The sequence below is a fragment of the Mirounga leonina genome, unplaced genomic scaffold, assembly GCF_011800145.1.
Source record: "Mirounga leonina isolate KUSES-001 unplaced genomic scaffold, KU_Mleo_1.0 Mir_200, whole genome shotgun sequence".
Taxonomy (NCBI): Eukaryota; Metazoa; Chordata; class Mammalia; order Carnivora; family Phocidae; genus Mirounga; species Mirounga leonina.
In genome coordinates, this window is record NW_023270503.1 from 11,784,562 (window position 1) to 11,802,061 (window position 17,500).

Here is a 17,500-nt window from a genome sequence, read left to right on the forward strand (position 1 = left end):
AGTTAATAAAAATATCTAACATAACTGATAAGATTATGACCTCCAGAATAATTCTGAATGTGTTAAATCCCATTACTCCCTCAAAATGAAAATTCTGCCAGGTGGTCTCTATGAGCTTCCTGACACTGGCACTGGCTGAGGTTTCAGGCTAACATTTCTTTCTCAAACAGTACTGTGTTGTTCAAAATGATACACTTAAAAGAACATCACATTACATGAGGGGCTTTGTAAGGCAACTCTCTTTACTAAAGGTTCATTTTCAGGGAAAAAAAAATCTTACCTGACATTTTATAGTATGTGGTAACTGAGAATTTCTGTTTTGTGTTACTTCTAAAATCTCCCTTTCATTTCCACTTTGAAAAAAAAATCCTTACTTAAGACATACTACAAATTCCCAATTTGTTCTTCATTCTCTTTCTACTTCATTTACATGTAACTATATATTACAATATTCACTGCTTACCACCATTTCTGTATCTTCTCCTATCTTCAGAAGTGTTATTACTGGGCTTTTATTTGGTTAGAGAAATTCTTTGAGTATTTTCCTCAGCTCAAATACATGGAAGTATACTGCATCCTTATGTATTTGAAAATTCTTTATTTTACACCCAGAAGTTGGTGAAGTATAGTGTTTTCTCTCAGTAACGGAGATATTTCTACTATCTTCTAGCTTCCAATTTCTATGTATTCTTTGATTTTAGGAAATTCAATTGTGTAGGGCTCAGAGTTTTTTTTAAAATCTAGAATCAAGTCTTTCCCTCATCAGTTCAGGAAGTTTGTTGTCACACCTAGAATTCCAAAAATACACCAATACTGTAATTGTGACTATTTCTGGGCAATAGAATTGTAGATAATACTGATTCTCTCCATAATTTTCTGTTACATGCATAGAAAAAATAAAGACAGTAAAAACAAAGAGTTACTTCTAGACTTGCTTGCCTTTCAAGTACATCTGTTAAAAAAAAAAGTTATTTATAAGTAAGATACTAATCTTCTTATACACAATTCTAGAAATGTCAACAGCAAGGGTAAAAAAATGACACCCAAGGAAAATATATTTATTTTACCAGCATCCAGTGCCTAGCACAGTTCTGAGTACACTGAGGCATTCGATAAATAGATGGTGAGTGAACAGAACACACAAGCTCTATGACAAAGGAAAAAATATTAAGCTAAGATGACTATAGCAAGTTAACTATATTTTGGAGATGAGAGACAGGAGGCCAGACTAATGAAACTGTGACATATTAAATATCACCTCAGAGGTTTATTCAAGTACGCTTATAAGAGCTAAAACTATAAAAGCCACTAAGGACCATTATAGTAGGATCTGTTCCAACTTACCTCACACAACATTCTACTGCACGAAACCAATGAAGCATCTCATCATGTAGAGTACACAACTGAAGACAGGACAGAAAAACTTTCTCAGCATCACTGTACCAGCCTGCATCTGAAAGAAAGCCACCTAAAGGACAAGAAAACCAGGTACTTTAAATAATTTAATAAATCACTTAAAAGCTAAAGTGACATGCTTAAAATGAGTATCATCTAAAATGAAAACACTCATAATATTAAAGTCCTGTGTTTGGCCCAAAATAAAGATACTGTGAAACAAAAAACAAAACAAAACAAAAACTTTTAAACTCGGGTAATGAGATCAAAGTTGAGGCCTTGAATAAGAGTCAAGAATTTTAACCTCTAAAAATACTCCGTATTTTTAGAGAAATGACATTTTCCAGTTAATTAGCCATATATTCTAATGATCCTAACATTTTCAAGTTGCAGGGTAAACATAACTTTTCAATTTCTCCATACCCAATTTCAAAGAACACCTCAATAAAGCTATCATTAAAAAAATTATCTCTATCACTGTATACTTTTGGTATGAAGTTTTTTTCACTGTTTTGGTAATTTTAGGATCCAGACCAATAATGTAATCATGAGTTAGTTAGAACTTGGTTCTATCTCCAAGATATTTCTTCAATCTGGCTCATTACAATGGCCAGATACTGGTATAATAAATGTTTGTGGAGATGACAGAGGACCTCAATGAACACTAACCTTCCTGCCTTTCATTTTTATTGATTCTAAAGTTGTTCTCCCACAGATTTTTACACGACCATCTAGGACTAAAGGGATGCCAACCTTAACATTCATCAAGATCACACTCTCTTGTTAGAGACATTCTTTGGTCACAACTCTTGGTTGCAGTTTATATTCCATGGGACTACCAAAGGATAAATGCTGAGTGTTTTTTTTTTTAGAAAAAAAAGTTCGGAAGTTCCTCCAGCAACTACGAATACAAAGAATTTTTCTAAGACTAAAGGAAATGATCGTGAAAATGTGTTGGGCAAAGAAAATATATGTGCATGTGTAAAAGAGCTAAAACATGCACATGCAAGTGAGAAGTTAAACATGAGAGTCTGGGGGCGCCTGGGTGGCTCAGTCGTTAGGCATTTGCCTTCTGCTCAGGTCATGATCCCAGGGTCCTGGGATCGAGCCCTGCACTGGGCTCCCTGCTTGTCAGGGGCACAGAGATTCTCTCTCTCCCACTCCCTCTGCCCGCCCCCCTCACCCAAGATAACATTTAAATGCCTACTGTAGGGGCACCTGGGTGGCTCAGTTGGTTAAGCGTCTGTCTTCGGCTCAGGTCATGATCCCAGGATCCTGGGATCAAGCCCCACATTGGGCTCCCTGCTCAGTAGGAAGCCTGTTTCTCATTCTCCCTCTGCCGCTCCCCCTGCTTGTGCTCTCTTGCTCCTCTCTCAAATAAATAAATAAAATATTTAAAAATAAATAAATGCCTACTGTAGTGTTTGGCCCAAAGTTAACATCCAATAAATCACATCTAATTTTTCTGATGTTTTTCTCATAACCTCCTTATGTAGACTTTGGGAATGCCCTGGTTGAATCTTTTATTGTTAGTAGGTTTAATACGAGTCATATTATAGGACAGATACTCCTCTATTTTACTATTACCTACCTAAAACAAAGCCAACCTGAATGGCTTTTTCTTTTACTGCAGCATCTGATTCTGCTATGTAAGAGCACCGCCTACTGAATGAGTAGGCCAAGACTGAAGCAACTTTCACACCATGATCCATCAAAGCCTGGAAACAATGATGAAGCAAATGTCTGCAAGATAAGAAAAGGTTATTTTATAAAGGTAACATATTTTATAGTTTTACAAAGTGCTAGCTTGCTTTTTAAAAAATAACAGTACTATTATTTTCCAAGATGGAACAAGATAAAAAACCTTTTGCCTTATAAATTACGAGGCTACAATAATCCACAATTTAGCCTAATATCTTTATTCAGTAGATTACTGAGTGATCCTGCATGTGTAAACTAATGGCAGTAAAGAGTAAAACTAACTTTTAAAAACCAAATCATCTTATAATTCAATAATAACCCAATTTAAAAATGGGCAATGGATTTGAATAGAGATTTCTCCAAAGAAAATATACAAATGACCAATAAGCACATGAAAAGATGATCAACATCATTAATCATTAGGGATATGCAATCCAGAATCACAATGAGATATCACTTCACACCCTGTAGGATATGATTACTATTCTAAAAAAGTGATGGCAAAATATGTAAACACTGGAACTCTCATACATTGATGGTAGGAATGTAAAATGGTACTGCCACTATGGAAAATAGTTTTGAGGTTACTAAAAAAGTTAAACATAGGGTGATCACATGTATATACCCTAGTTACATATACAAGAGAACTAAAAACATTTGTCCACACAACATCTTGTCCATAAATGTTCATGGCAGCATTAGCAGAATAGCCAAACAGCCAAAATGTTCATCAACAGATGACTAGATAAACAAAACACAGTATATTCATACAATGGAAATTATTCAGCCATAAAAGGAAAGAAGTACTGATACAAGCAACAACATGAATAAACCTTCAAAACGTTGTAAGTAAAAGAAGCCAGTCACAAAAGACCATATATTGTATGATTCCCTTTATATGAAGTGTCTAGAATAGGTAAATTCCGAGACAGAAAGTCGATTAATGGTAGTCCAGGGTAAGAGGAAATAGGAAGTGATTGTTAATGGGTACAGGATTTCTTTTCGGGGTGATGAAAATGTTCTAGAATTAGACAGTGGTGATGGTTGCAAAACCTTGTGAATACACTAAAAGCCACTGAACTGTACAATTTAAAATGGTGAATGTGGTGGTATGTGAATTATATCCCAATAAAAAAAATTTTAAATAAAAAGATTGTAAATAACGGAATCACTGCTTTGGATAATGGGGGGAAAAGTCAAACTACATGCTTTTAGTTTCACAAATATATTTAACACTTACCAAGGGATTTGGACTTGGTGAAAGATAACCTGAGAGATGAAAGAGAGGTATTCCACTAAATCTTTACAATGGCCATGTTTAGAATTGTATAGAGAAATTCAAATCCCAGAAAGCTAATCTTTTCTTAAATAATGGTTTTTTTGTTTTTTTTTTTTAAGATTTTATTTATTTATTTGACAGAGAGAGACAAAGTAAAAGAAGGAACACAAGCAGGGGGAGTGGGAGAGGGAGAAGCAGGCTTCCCGCCCAGCAGGGAGCCTGATGTGGGTGGGGCTCGATCCCAGGACCCTGAGATCATGACCTGAGCCGAAGGCAGACGCTCAACGACTGAGCTACCCAGGCGCCCCTTCAAGAATGTTTTTAGAAAGTTTTTCTGTAGCCTTCTTTTACCAAAATGAAGTTCTCATTTATGGTTTTTTTTTTTTTACGGATTAATTTTAACTATTCAACTGAAAGTTTCTCTATAGTACAAAGGCCATATTTCAAAGTTACCCCTGAACAGTGAAATTACGTTATTTACTTGTTTATTATTTTATCATTCTTCTCTAATAAAAAATCCACGAGGAAGAGACGTTGTAGATCTTATTCACTGCCGTAATCCCAGCATCTTGAACAGTACTTAAACCTAACACATCCTAGGCATTCAACAAGTATATACTTAATTTGTTGAACAAATGGAACTTGGCAATATTCATATTAGAAATCAGCAATATTTTATAAAAACTACATTCTTATTTTCCTAAGGTTAGGAAAAACAAATGGCTTTTAAAGCAAATTTCGGGAAGACTGCTGCTACAGAGAATAGCAAGTATAATCAAAGGTTGTGTCACTATACCTGTATGTGACTCTTACTATATGGTAACAGCTACCATGGGAAAGATGAATTCAATCTCCTTCTCTTGAACACAAAAAACAAGGAGGTACTGATGGTTTCACAACAATGGGAATGCACTCAATGCCACTGAAGTAAACTTAAGAAGTTACAATGGTACAATTCAGGTATGTATAGTTTACCATAATTTTTAAAAAGTAATTTTACCTTTTATCCAAAGCTCTCAATACTTTAGCAAAAACTTCCAATTCACAAAATTCACTGCCCAGCTGACATAAGCGTCCCTGTTGGTAAAGCTGAAATGAAAATGAAAAAGGTAATTTAAAAATGTTAATTTAAATTTCTACTTTAGTTATACTTATGGATATAATTTGACGGACTTAATATTTGATTATTTAATGGATACTACCCAAAGTCAGTATTATCACACAGCAGGATCAGGAAGCATACTTCTGCTGTCTAAGAGAAATATAACACTAAATTAACAATTTTTTTTTAGAGGGGGGAAGGGGCAGAGGGAGAGAGACAATTCTAAGCAGGCTCCATGCCCAGTGTGGAGCCTGACACAGGGCTCAATCTCACAACCCTGAGATCATGACCTGAGCCCAAACCAAGAGTCACATGCTTAACTGACTGAGCCACCCAGGCATCCCTAAATTAACAAATTTCTACAATTCATATAAAACATTTTAATAGTTGTATATAAAGTTAAAAATTAATATTTATAAAATAATATCTGGTACATGTTAAATACTACAAAGTGCTATATAATTATTTATTAAATAAACTTTATAAGTTAGGGGGCACCTGGGTGGCTTAGTTGGTTAAGTATCTGCCTTTGGCTCAGGTCATGATCTCAGGGTCCTGGGATCAAGCCCCATGTCAGGCTTACTGCTCAGTTATGCTTCTCCCTCTCTCTCTGCTATTCCCCCTGCTCATGCTTTCTCTTTCTCTAATAAATAAATAAAATCTTTAAATAAACATAAAAAGTTACATTCAAGAAACTTATAAAATTAACTTTTTTCCTTAAACAAAACTGAATAAGGGCGCCTGGGTGGCTCAGTGTCTGCCTTCGGCTCAGGTCATGATCACAGGGTCCTGGGATCGAGCCCCGCATCGGGCTCCCTGCTCCGCAGGGTGTCTGCTTCTCCCCCTCCTTCCTGCTCAAGCTCTCTCTCACTATCTCTGTCTCTCTCAAATAAATAAAATATTTAAACAAAACTGGATAGTTATCGTAAAATTATCCAAATAATAGCACAGATAATGTCCAGAAGCCAGAATGGTCAATATGCCCACTAAAAGGCTCCTCAGACCACCACAAGAATCTCAGTTCAGTTCTGACTAACAGACATCTAAAGTAATCCAGGAAGGGGCGCCTGGGTGGCTCAGATGGTTAAGCGTCTGCCTTTGGCTCAGGTCATGATCCCAGGGTCCTTGGATCGAGTCCCGCATCGGGCTCCCTGCTCCTTGGGAGCCTGCTTTTCTCCGTCTCTCTGTCTCTCATGAATAAATAAATAAAATCTTAAAAAAAAAATTAAAGTAAATAAAAATAAAATAAAGTAATCCACGAGGGCACGTGGGTGGCTCAGTCGGTTAAGCGTCTGCCTTCAGCTCAGGTCATGATCTCATGGGTCCTGGGATCAAACCCCAGATTGGGCTCCCTGCTCAGTGGGGAGTCTGCTTCTCCCTCTCCTTCTGTCTCTCCCCCTTTCTCTCTCTTGCCCTCTCTCAAATAAAATCTTAAAAAAAAATAAAGTAAATAAAGTAATCCAGGATGAAAAAATAAATAAAAACAAAAGTAATCCAAGATGGCAGGATTTCTAATCATGTCACAATCATTTATTCATTTTGCCTGACTTTTTAGAACTTTTGTTCTAAAAATTTATTTATTTGAGGGAGAGAGAGAGCGCAAGAGTGAGTGCATGGAGGGAGGGGCAGAGGGAGAGGGAGAGGATCTCAAGCCAACTCCACACCAAGTGAGGGAGGAGCCCGATCTCATGACCTGGAGGTCATGACCTGATCTGAAAGCAAGAGTCAGGCACTCAACTGACTGAGCCACCCAGGTACCCCTAGAACTTCTTTTAAAAATAACATTTTAGAGGCACCTGGCTGGCTCGGAAGAACATGCAACTCGATCTTGGGGTTGTGAGTTCAAGCCCCACATTGGATGCAGGAATTACTTAAAAATAAAATCTTAAAAAAAAAAAGAAAGAAAAGAGAAAAATAACATTTTAACAAATGTGTTAAATGTTTATCACCATTAATACATGCACCCAGTTAAAAAGAGACAAATACTACTACTCCACTCCAGCTTCACCAAATGCTTTTGAATTTATTAAATACAGTGCCTTAGAAGGCTGGAATTTTGTTTTATTAATTCACTTTACAGGCATTTAACTCTTAGCTCAGTTGACAGAACATGGGTTTCAGAGAGAAGACAAGATCAATTTAGAATTCATTTGCCAAACTGGCCAGTTAACTTTGTGCAGGGAAAATATACCACAAACTCAGTCAGCTAGTTCTTGGGAATAAATCACTAGTCACAATGGAAGCCAGGTCAAATTAGGTAGATACTTTAATGCAAATCAATAATGACAGCTGTGAAAAATCCCTAACTGCTGAAGGCGGGAAGAGACAAGGGACCACCACATGCCCTGGAACGGAAGGGAGAAATGTTATTTTTACATTAAAATGGTTAGACAGTCGGGCGCCTGGGTGGCTCAGTTGGTTAAGCCACTGCCTCCGGCTCAGGTCCGGATCCTGGAGTCCTGGGATCGAGTCCCGCATCGGACTCCCTGCTCGGCGGGGAGTCTGCTTCTCCCTCTGACCCTCCTCCTTCTCATGCTCTCTCGCTCTATCTCATTCTCTCTCTCAAATAAATAAATAAAATCTTTAAAAAAAAAATGGTTAGACAGTCATATTATCAGTAAATCTTTATAAGGAAAGATTTGCTAATTTTGGAGATGATTATATTTTCTGCTATAGAAAGAGCTTCTAGGAATGTACACAGTAAAATTAGTATTATTAATCACTGTCATACTTACTTTGACTATTAACCAATAGAGACTAACTTAGGGAAAATAAATCTGAGTATTTATAACCTAATCCCTACTTGGGGGCTTAACAATGTGATAAGTTTTTAATCTGGGGCAGAAAAACAAATGCAGTTAACAAAATAAATATATATACATACTCCAAAAAGGGAATAGAACAAAAAAATTTTCACTTCTTACCAAAATAACTCATCATTAGCAAACTTAAGGCTTAGAATTTCTTTTAAGATAGGAGAAATGAAAACAAGTTGTACAACTTTTTTGCCTATACTCACTAGTCAAATAAAGACAAATAACCTTCTATGTTCTACAACTCACAATATCCCTTTAATGACTAAAAACTGATATATCCTACTAAATGGGATTTGAAACTAAAATTTAGAGAAGTTGCTTCCTTAGTTACAATTATAAATATATTGTAAATATGCCTTATTAACAAAACCCCCCTTTACTCAGCTGTTCAATTTTTCTAGCTAAAAATGGGTTCACATTTAAATTCTGAGAAGAGGGTAATGACTTAATTGTTTCAAATTATCCTTATCAGGTTTATGCAAAAAATGCAAATTTACACATTCTATGAACAGGATTTCTGGATATTGATTCAGAATAAAAATAGCATTTAATGCTTACAAAGATCTAATATGTGCCAGGCACTGTTCTAAGTGCTTTTCATAAGGAACTCATTCTATCTTTTCACAGTTAAGGAAATTGAGGCATATAAAGTTAAATAACCTGCTCAAAACCACACAATTAAGAAGTGGTAAAATCTGGCCCCAGGCAGTCTGTCTTTACATCCATGTTCTTAATAACTTACACTAGACTGCCTCTTGAAGATAATCTATCAAGAAGTAAGACTACATATAAAAGGGTAATGTTTAACATTTTATAGAATAGAAGCTTTAAAGAATAATTCCTTCATAGATTCATTCAGCTTATGGAGTAGAGCTTGGAGAAAAGGAAACTGAGGCTCCAGATACCTTGGCAATGATTCTGTTTAAATTTTTAAAAATTTGACTTATTTCAGTTCATTATTACAGTGTTTCATATTCTTTTTTTTTTTTTTTAAGATTTTATTTATTTGCCAGAAAGACAGAGAGCGAAAGCGAGCGCAAACGCGCGAAAGCGAACGCAAACACACACAAGCAGCGGGTAGTGGCTGGCAGAGGGAGAAGCAGGCTCCCTGCTGAACAAGGAGCCCCATGCGAAACTTGATCCCAGGACTCTGGGATCATGACCTGAGCCCAAGGCAGCCACTTACCCGACTGAGCCACCCAGGAGCCCCAACAGTATTTTATATTCTGTACCCCATGAATAATGAGGCTATTAAAGGACTCTTATCAATTACTTTTAGCTATTTATTGGTTCTTTAAGGAAAATAAGGAAAAACAGTTTATTTTTAGAAGTAGGTAAATTACCTCCCAACAGGTATGAAAACAGACAATAAAATACCACTAGAACAGGGGCGCCTGGATGGCTCAGTCGGTTAAGGGTCTGACTCTTGATTTCGGCTCAGGTCATGATCTAAGGGTTGTGAGATTAAGCCCCACATCGGGCTCATGCTGGGCGTGGAGTCTGCTTAAGATTCTCTCTCTCTACCCCTCTCCCCCACTTAAAAAATAAAAAAACAAAAAAACCCCGACCTAGAACAATACTGTACAGGCATGAAGACAGACCAACCAATGTAACAAAATGTAAAGTTCAAAAGCAGACCTCAGTATGTGTAAAAAAAAAAAAAAAAATCAACATATTATGAAAGAAAAAAATTTTAAATCACTGAAGAAGTAGCTAATAAAGCCTACATAAAAATGGGGAAACAAAGTAAGATGCCTCCTGACAAAATATAGCAAAAATAAATTTCAGACTTAAATCATAGTAGTGTTAAAAGTCACATGGTAAACATTGCCTTTTGAAACATTGTATCACAGGCAAAATTCATAAAATAAGAGATTACATAAAACCCTAAAATGCCCATAAATAAATATTATAAACAATTATAAATACAATAAAACTGAGTAAAATATTAGTAACACACACATATAAAATTTAATATCTTTAAGACAAAAAAGGATGAAACTCCTGGTGATGTTTTAGAAGCAAAGGCTTCCACAGACTAGAGTAAATATCTTATGACATACCAAAGCAAAAACTATTGCAAGGGCAACGCAAAACAGCCCCAAACCCAGAAAACTCTTTGGGAAATAAAGATGGGAATGAAATCCCTCCTTAACCCAAGGGATTTTTAACTGGCATGGCTGCTTTCCCAGCCAATTCAAAATCACCACAGCCTAAGAGTGAACAGCTTACTTTTGACATCAGATTAGCATATAAAATAATCTAGGCTAATTCCCAACAACAAAAACTTGGAAAGGTTTAGAAAAAAATATAAAAGAGACTGAGTTCAAACTACCGTCTAAGAGTAACTATGAAAAGTCACACACAGGGTGCCTGGGTGGCTCAGTCGTTAAGTGTCTGCCTTCGGCTCAGGTCATGGTGGGATTGAGCCCCGCATCGGGCTCCCTGCTCAGCAGGAGGCCTGCTTCTCCCTCTCCCACTCCCCACTGCTTGTGTTCCCTCTCTTACTGTGTCTCTCTGTCAAATAAATAAAATCTTAAAAAAAAAAAAAGTCACACACAGACACAATCTATGAAACTTGTGTACCTCACTCATGTTTGAACTATTACCCCCCTTTAAGAGTCATTAAAGAGCAAAAATCTTCAGAAATGAAAAGGAGTTATCAAGGAAAAATTACACATAAAATGAACACGTTTCAGAATAGTTTTGAGTACTCTAACTCCACTTTTGTTTTTAAACTGTATATCTACCATTATATATATGTACGTTTTTTTAAAAATCTGGATGATATTCAATAAACTGTACACCCATGAGATAGGGTTTCTTTTTTTAAAAATCTAGACTGCAGGAAACTCTGTAGTGTCTACAGGACAAAGGATCCTGTTTCTTCAACAAATAAATTGCAAACATAAGAAGCAGGGGAAGCAGCAGGCAGAGGGAGAGGGAGAAGTAGGCTCCCCGCTCAGCAGAGAGCCTGATGTGGGGCTCGATCCCAGGACCCTAGGATCATGACCCGAGCCGAAGGCAAACGCCCAACCGTCTAAGCCACCCAGGCGCCCCGAGACAGGGTTTCTATTTCAAATCTTTCACCTGGATTAATGCAAAGGTTTCGTAGAACTGGCGTCTCCACTACCACTCTTGTCCACGTCTAATCAATTGTCCAAACAGTAGCCAGAATCATCTTTTTAAAATGTAAATTATTTCATGCCGTTCCTTGTTTAAAACTTTTCAATGACAGTGTCAATGTGAACATAATTTAAAATCTTTAATGTGGTCTATGAGTCTCTAAAAGTCCTGACTCCTATTTTTCAAACCTCATCTTTTACCATTCTTTCCCCCTGTCCCCTGCATTCCTGCCAGATTAGCTTTCTTTCAGCGCTATCTTACCTCATGACTTTTGCACACATATGCTACAGCCTCCACATGAAGCACTAATACCATGATTCTTTGCCTGATTAATCTGTAACTCTTCCTAATGGTCTCAACTAATTGTGTCACTTCCTCAGAGACCTTCCCTTGACTCCCAATCTAAATTCTATTCCCTGTTACACTTTCTCGTGACATATTGTATTTTTTCCTCCGTAGTAGCATCAAGACATGCAAGTTACACATTCACTCAACTTGTTAAACATGTCAGTCCACTACACTCTACACTTTATGCAGTGACCACTGTTACCACTATATCCCCAACACCTAGCACAAGTGCCAAGCATTAGATATATGTTCAGTGCTTTCTGAATGAATCCATAATCTAAATTGGTAGTGATCTACTTTGGACGGAACTGAACCTCAGAAGAAACAAAGCACCCAAATTCATCTAAAGAAGCTGACACTTAGGGAAAAGCCCCAACTTCATACATAGTTACTTATTGTCCCCCAACCACATTGTAAGCACCTTATTAGGCATAATCTTATGTCCTGTCTCTGTAGGACTCTGTACAGAACAGTGCTCATGCAATAAACTCTGAGAACAAATGTGAATGCAAACTTAATATGCTAGTGATGAAGAACAAACTGCCAGTACCTAAATGAAAAAATCAAGAACAAAATCTAAATAATAGCTGCTTAAATTTATAGATAAAAAAGGAGTTTCCTATTTTAACATTTGATCTTTTACCAAGAGACTTTAACATTTGATCTTTTACCAAGATCTTTTACTGGCATATTCAGTACATGGAACTCTTAGCTTACTGAATCTGTTTTATCTTTGTGATTGTTCACATCAAAGGCAAGAAAACTACAGCTAGGAATATTCTACTTATTATTTGTTTTTATCAAGATAATAAATACCAGGAACATTTGTGTAAGACACTGTGCTAGGTATTAGAGATATATAGTGGTGACTATCACTACAGGAATACAAAGTCAGTAATAATTGTCCTGTGATCTCAAAAAAAAATTTAGAATCTGTCAGAGCAGAAAAATAATATTCACAGGTTATACAATGGAGGTAAGCAGAGTGTTTTAGTAGCACAAATAAAATATCTATATCTACTCTAAGAAAAATTTTAACTGAGTTTTGAAGAGGAACAGGAGTAAAGCTTCTGGCCATAGGGCAGGTAGCAGTGACACATTATGAAAACCTTCCAGCTCCTTTTCAAACAAAGGGAAATGCTGAATAAAGTATCCAAAAATAACTTTTGGATAAATAGCTGAGTTTCAAACCAACAGCAAAAACTTCACAGCTGTCAAAAATTAAGAAGACACAAACTCAATAACAGCTGGGAAGGAAGAAAAACAGAATAGGTTATACCTCTGAATGGTGTGGGTAGAGTGCAACCACCAGATAGGAAGGAGTCCAGGCAGCAGATCCTGTTAAGCAGAAGGACCTGGAGCTGAACTACCTACCTAAGCCAGGAATAAAAAAGTCAAGAACATCCACAGCCTTAAAAGTCTGTTATGAAAAACTGAAACCTCCAATCTAAGACATATGAATAATCAGTCCAAAGTCATACTTCCTAAATAATTTACAGACCCCAAACCCAGAACTGGTATTAAAAACTGGTCTGAAACCAGTGAAACCCATGAAGTTCCCACAGAGACAAAGGCTAAAACACCTACAAGGGATGATGAAAATGTTTTATATCGTGATCACTGAAATCTAGACTGCAGGAAACTCTGTAGTGTGTATAGGACAAAGGATCCTGTTTCTTCAACAAATAAATTGCAAACATAAGAAAACAGATGCAAAGGGAACCTACAGATCAAGAGAGACTTAAGAGAGAGATCAACCACTCTGTCAAATAAATAAATTAATTAATTAAAAAAAAGAGAGAGAGAGATCAACGAACAGCAAGGTATAGAACTTATCTGGATCCTGCTCCAAACAAGCAAACTAAAAATGCATACAATATTTGCCATGTGAAAGTGAAAATTGGAATAATGACCAGATATTTAATAATAAGCTGAATTACTATTAATTTTTTTTAGGTGTTATAATAGTATGGTAGCTTCTAAAACATTTACGATGAAATTATATGATGGCTAGATTTGCTTCCAAATAGTATAGAAAAGGGGGATGTGGGTAGGGGAACAGATTTACCAACAGGACTGGCCAAAAATTGTTAACTGTTAAAGCTGGGTGATGGGACACATGGAGGTTCATTTATTCTATCTACCTTTTAAAAAAAAAGATTTTATTTATTTATTTGAGAGAGAAAGAGAGAGAGCACAAACAAGGGCAGGGGCAGAGGGAGCAGCAGACTCCATGCCGAGCAGGGAGCCTGACATGGGGCTCAATCCCAGAACCCTGGGATCATGATCGGAGCTGAAGGCAGATGCTTAACTGACTGAGTCACCCAGGTGCCCCTATTCTATCTACTTTTGTGTTTCATTTTTTCATTCAAGTGTTTGGTTTTTTTTTTTTTAAGATTTTATTTATTTATTTGAGAGAGAGGTAGAGCACTGAGGGAGAGTAAAAGAGAGCAGACTCTCTGCTGAGCAGAGCCCGATGTGGGACTCGATTCCAGGACCCTGAGATCATGACCTGAGCTGAAGGCAGACAGACACTTAACCGACTGGGCCACCCAGGTGCCTCTGTGTTTAATTTTTTCAATAAAAGGTTTTTAAAAAGAATGTATCCTTTATCTGCAAACAAATGTATCCTTTATCTCTAAAATAAGTAAAATTAGCAGTATTTTGTTTTATTAAATACACATGTACTATATCTTCACTTATAAAATGACATTTATTCTTGTTCTCTAATCTCAAAATTCATCTGAAATGTAGCTCTGAAAAAATTCACATTGGAATATAACTTAATATTCATTTCCTTTGGTCCTTTTTTTTAAAAGATTTTATTTAAACTCAAGTTAGTTAACATATAGTGTAGAATTAGTTTCAGGGATAGAATTTAGTGATTCACCAGTTGCATATAACACCCAGTGCTCATTACATCAAGTGCTCTCCTTAATGCCCATCACCCAATTACCCCATTCCCCCCACGCACCTCCCCTTCAGCAACCCTTAGTTTGCTTCCTACAGTTAAGAGGGTCTCTTATGGTTTGCCTCCCTCTTTTTTTTTCTTATTTTAGTTTTCCTTTCCTTCCTCTATGTTCCTTTGTTTTGTTTCTTAAATCCCACATATGAGTGAAATCATATGGTATTTGTCTTTCTCTGACTTATTTTGCTTAGCATAATATACCCTAGTTCCTCCTTTGGTCTTATGTTGAATATTATAGGTAAAATTCTGTAACTGATTACATTGTAATCTCAGATTATAAATTCCTGGATTAAAGCAAGTACCAAAGAAGTATTTCAACATAACACACATGTAATTAAAAGGTAAATGCTTTCTTCTGAAGGTAAGCCAACACTTAAATGTCTTGCTTCTTATTAACATTTTAATTTCTTATTGCTCTATACTCATTGGTTCTATGGCATACTTTTTTTTAATACAACTGACCAACATATGATTATTCGTATCATGCAGGGCAAATGCTCTGCTTATTGCTAAATAAGCCAAAAGGTTAAGTGAACATGTTCGTATCATTAAAAAGCACAAGGAGCAGTTGACACTCAAATAAGAGGGCAAATCTTAACTAAAGTTTAAAAATGCTGTCCACATATGAAGATGTTATTAGATCCACACCCATTAAACAAGAAATTAAGAGCTTTTTTCCCAATCATTATGAGGTTGAACTTAAGTCTAGTATCCAGAATCTTGTAATTCTATCCCTCATTTGATGGGTCAATCACATAATTTGCATGATTATGTTAATGGTGGAAGAGGCTACCATGATACAAATGGAAGACCAAAAAATCTACTTAGTAGTAATAGCTAACAATGGTAACTACGATAACAATGTGTCCGTGATCTCTGTATTTGGGTAAAAAGTTTCTTAGCTTCTTTTCTTAAAATTTCATTACGAATCTGTGGTAAAAATTAGGTGTACCCATGAGGCAATAGAAAAACAGTAGTACAGTTCTAAGAAATACATTCTGTCTCTATAAGAAAACTCATTCTGAGGGGAACCCTCCTACACTGTTGGTGGGAATGCAAGCTGGTGCAGCCACTCTGGAAAACAGTATGGAGGTTCCTCAAAAAGCTGAAAATAGGGACGCCTGGGTGGCTCAGTTGGTTAAGCGACTGCCTTCGGCTAAGGTCATGATCCTGGAGTCCCTGGATTGAGTCCCACATCAGGCTCCCTGCTCGGCAGGGAGTCTGCTTCTCCCTCTGACCCTCCCCCCTCTCATGTGCTTTCTCTCTCTCTCAAATACATAATATTAAATTAAATTTTAAAAAGCTGAAAATAGGGCGCCTGGGTGGCTCAGTTGGTTAAGCGACTGCCTTCGGCTCAGGTCGTGATCCTGGAGTCCCGGGATCGAGTCCCACATCAGGCTCCCTGCTCAGCAGGGAGTCTGCTTCTCCCTCTGACCCTCCTCCCTCTCATGCTCTCTGTCTCTCATTCTCTCTCTCGCAAATAAATAAAATCTTAAAAAAAAAAAAAAAAAATTTAAAAAGCTGAAAATAGAGCTACCGTACGACCCAGCAATTGCACTACTGGGTATTTACCCCAAAGATACAAATATAGTGATCTGAAGGGGCACATGCACCCCAATGTTTATAGTAGCAATGTCTACAATAGCCAAACTACAGAAAGAGCCTAGATGTCCATCAACAGATGAATGGATAAAGAAGATGTGGTGTGTACACACACACACACACACACTCACACACAATGGAATATTATGCAGCCATCAAAAAATTGAAATCTTGCCATCTGCAATGACGTGGATGGAACTAGAGGGTATTATGCTAAGCGAAATAAATCAATCGGAGAAAGACAAGTATCATATGATCTCACGGAGGAATTCAAGAAACAAGACAGAGGAGCACAGGGGAAGGGAGGAAAAAATGAAACAAGATGAAACCAGAGAGGGAGACAAACCATAAGAGACTCTTTTTTTTTTTTTTTAAGATTTTATTTATTTATTTGACAGAGAGATAGAGAGAGACAGCACAAGTAGGCAGAGTGGCAGGCTGAGGGAGAGGGAGAAGCAGGCTTCCTGCTGAGCAGGGAGCCCGATGTGGGGCTCGATCTCAGGATCCTGGGATCATGACCTGAGCCGAAGGCAGCCGCTTAGCCGACTGAGCCACCCAGGCGCCCCCCATAAGAGAGACTTTTATTTATTTATTTATTTATTTATTTATTTATTTATTTATTTGAGAGAGAGAGAGAGAGAGAGAGCAGGAGAGGGAGGAGGGTCAGAGGGAGAAGCAGGCTCCCTGCCGAGCAGGGAGCCCAATGCAGGACTCGATCCTGGGACTCCAGGATCATGACCTGAGCCGAAGACAGTCGCTTAACCAACTGAGCCACCCAGGCGCCCCCCATAAGAGACTCTTAATCTCAGGAAACAAACTGAGGGTTGCTGGAGTGATGGGGGGTGGGAGGGATGGGGTGGCTAGGTGATGGACACTGGGGAGGGTATGTGCTATGGTAAGCACTATGAACTGCGTAAGACTGATGAATCACACACCTATACCACTGAAACAACTAATATATTATATGTTAAAAAAAAAAAGAAGATAGTAGGAAGGAAAAAATGAAGGGGGGGAATCGGACAGGAGGACGAACCATGAGAGACTATGGACTCTGAGAAACAAACTGAAGGTTTTAGAAGGGAGGGGGTTGGGAGGATGGGTTAGCCTGGTGATGGGTATTAAGGAGGGCACGTATTGCATGGAGCACTGGGTATTATATGTAA

At 37.4% G+C, this 17,500-nt stretch overlaps 1 protein-coding gene across 1 annotated transcript in view; it reads right to left on the reverse strand.

Annotated features, from left to right (window-relative positions):
* APPBP2 (amyloid beta precursor protein binding protein 2) overlaps positions 1–17,500 on the reverse strand; it is a 62,042-nt gene that overhangs the window by 29,442 nt on the left and 15,100 nt on the right. The window contains exons 2-4 of the mRNA XM_035026667.1: positions 5,376–5,464; positions 2,987–3,138; positions 1,345–1,468 (exon numbers count right to left, since the gene is read on the reverse strand). Coding sequence (XP_034882558.1) covers positions 1,345–1,468; positions 2,987–3,138; positions 5,376–5,464 — 365 coding nt within the window. The remainder of the gene's footprint in view (positions 1–1,344; positions 1,469–2,986; positions 3,139–5,375; positions 5,465–17,500) is intronic.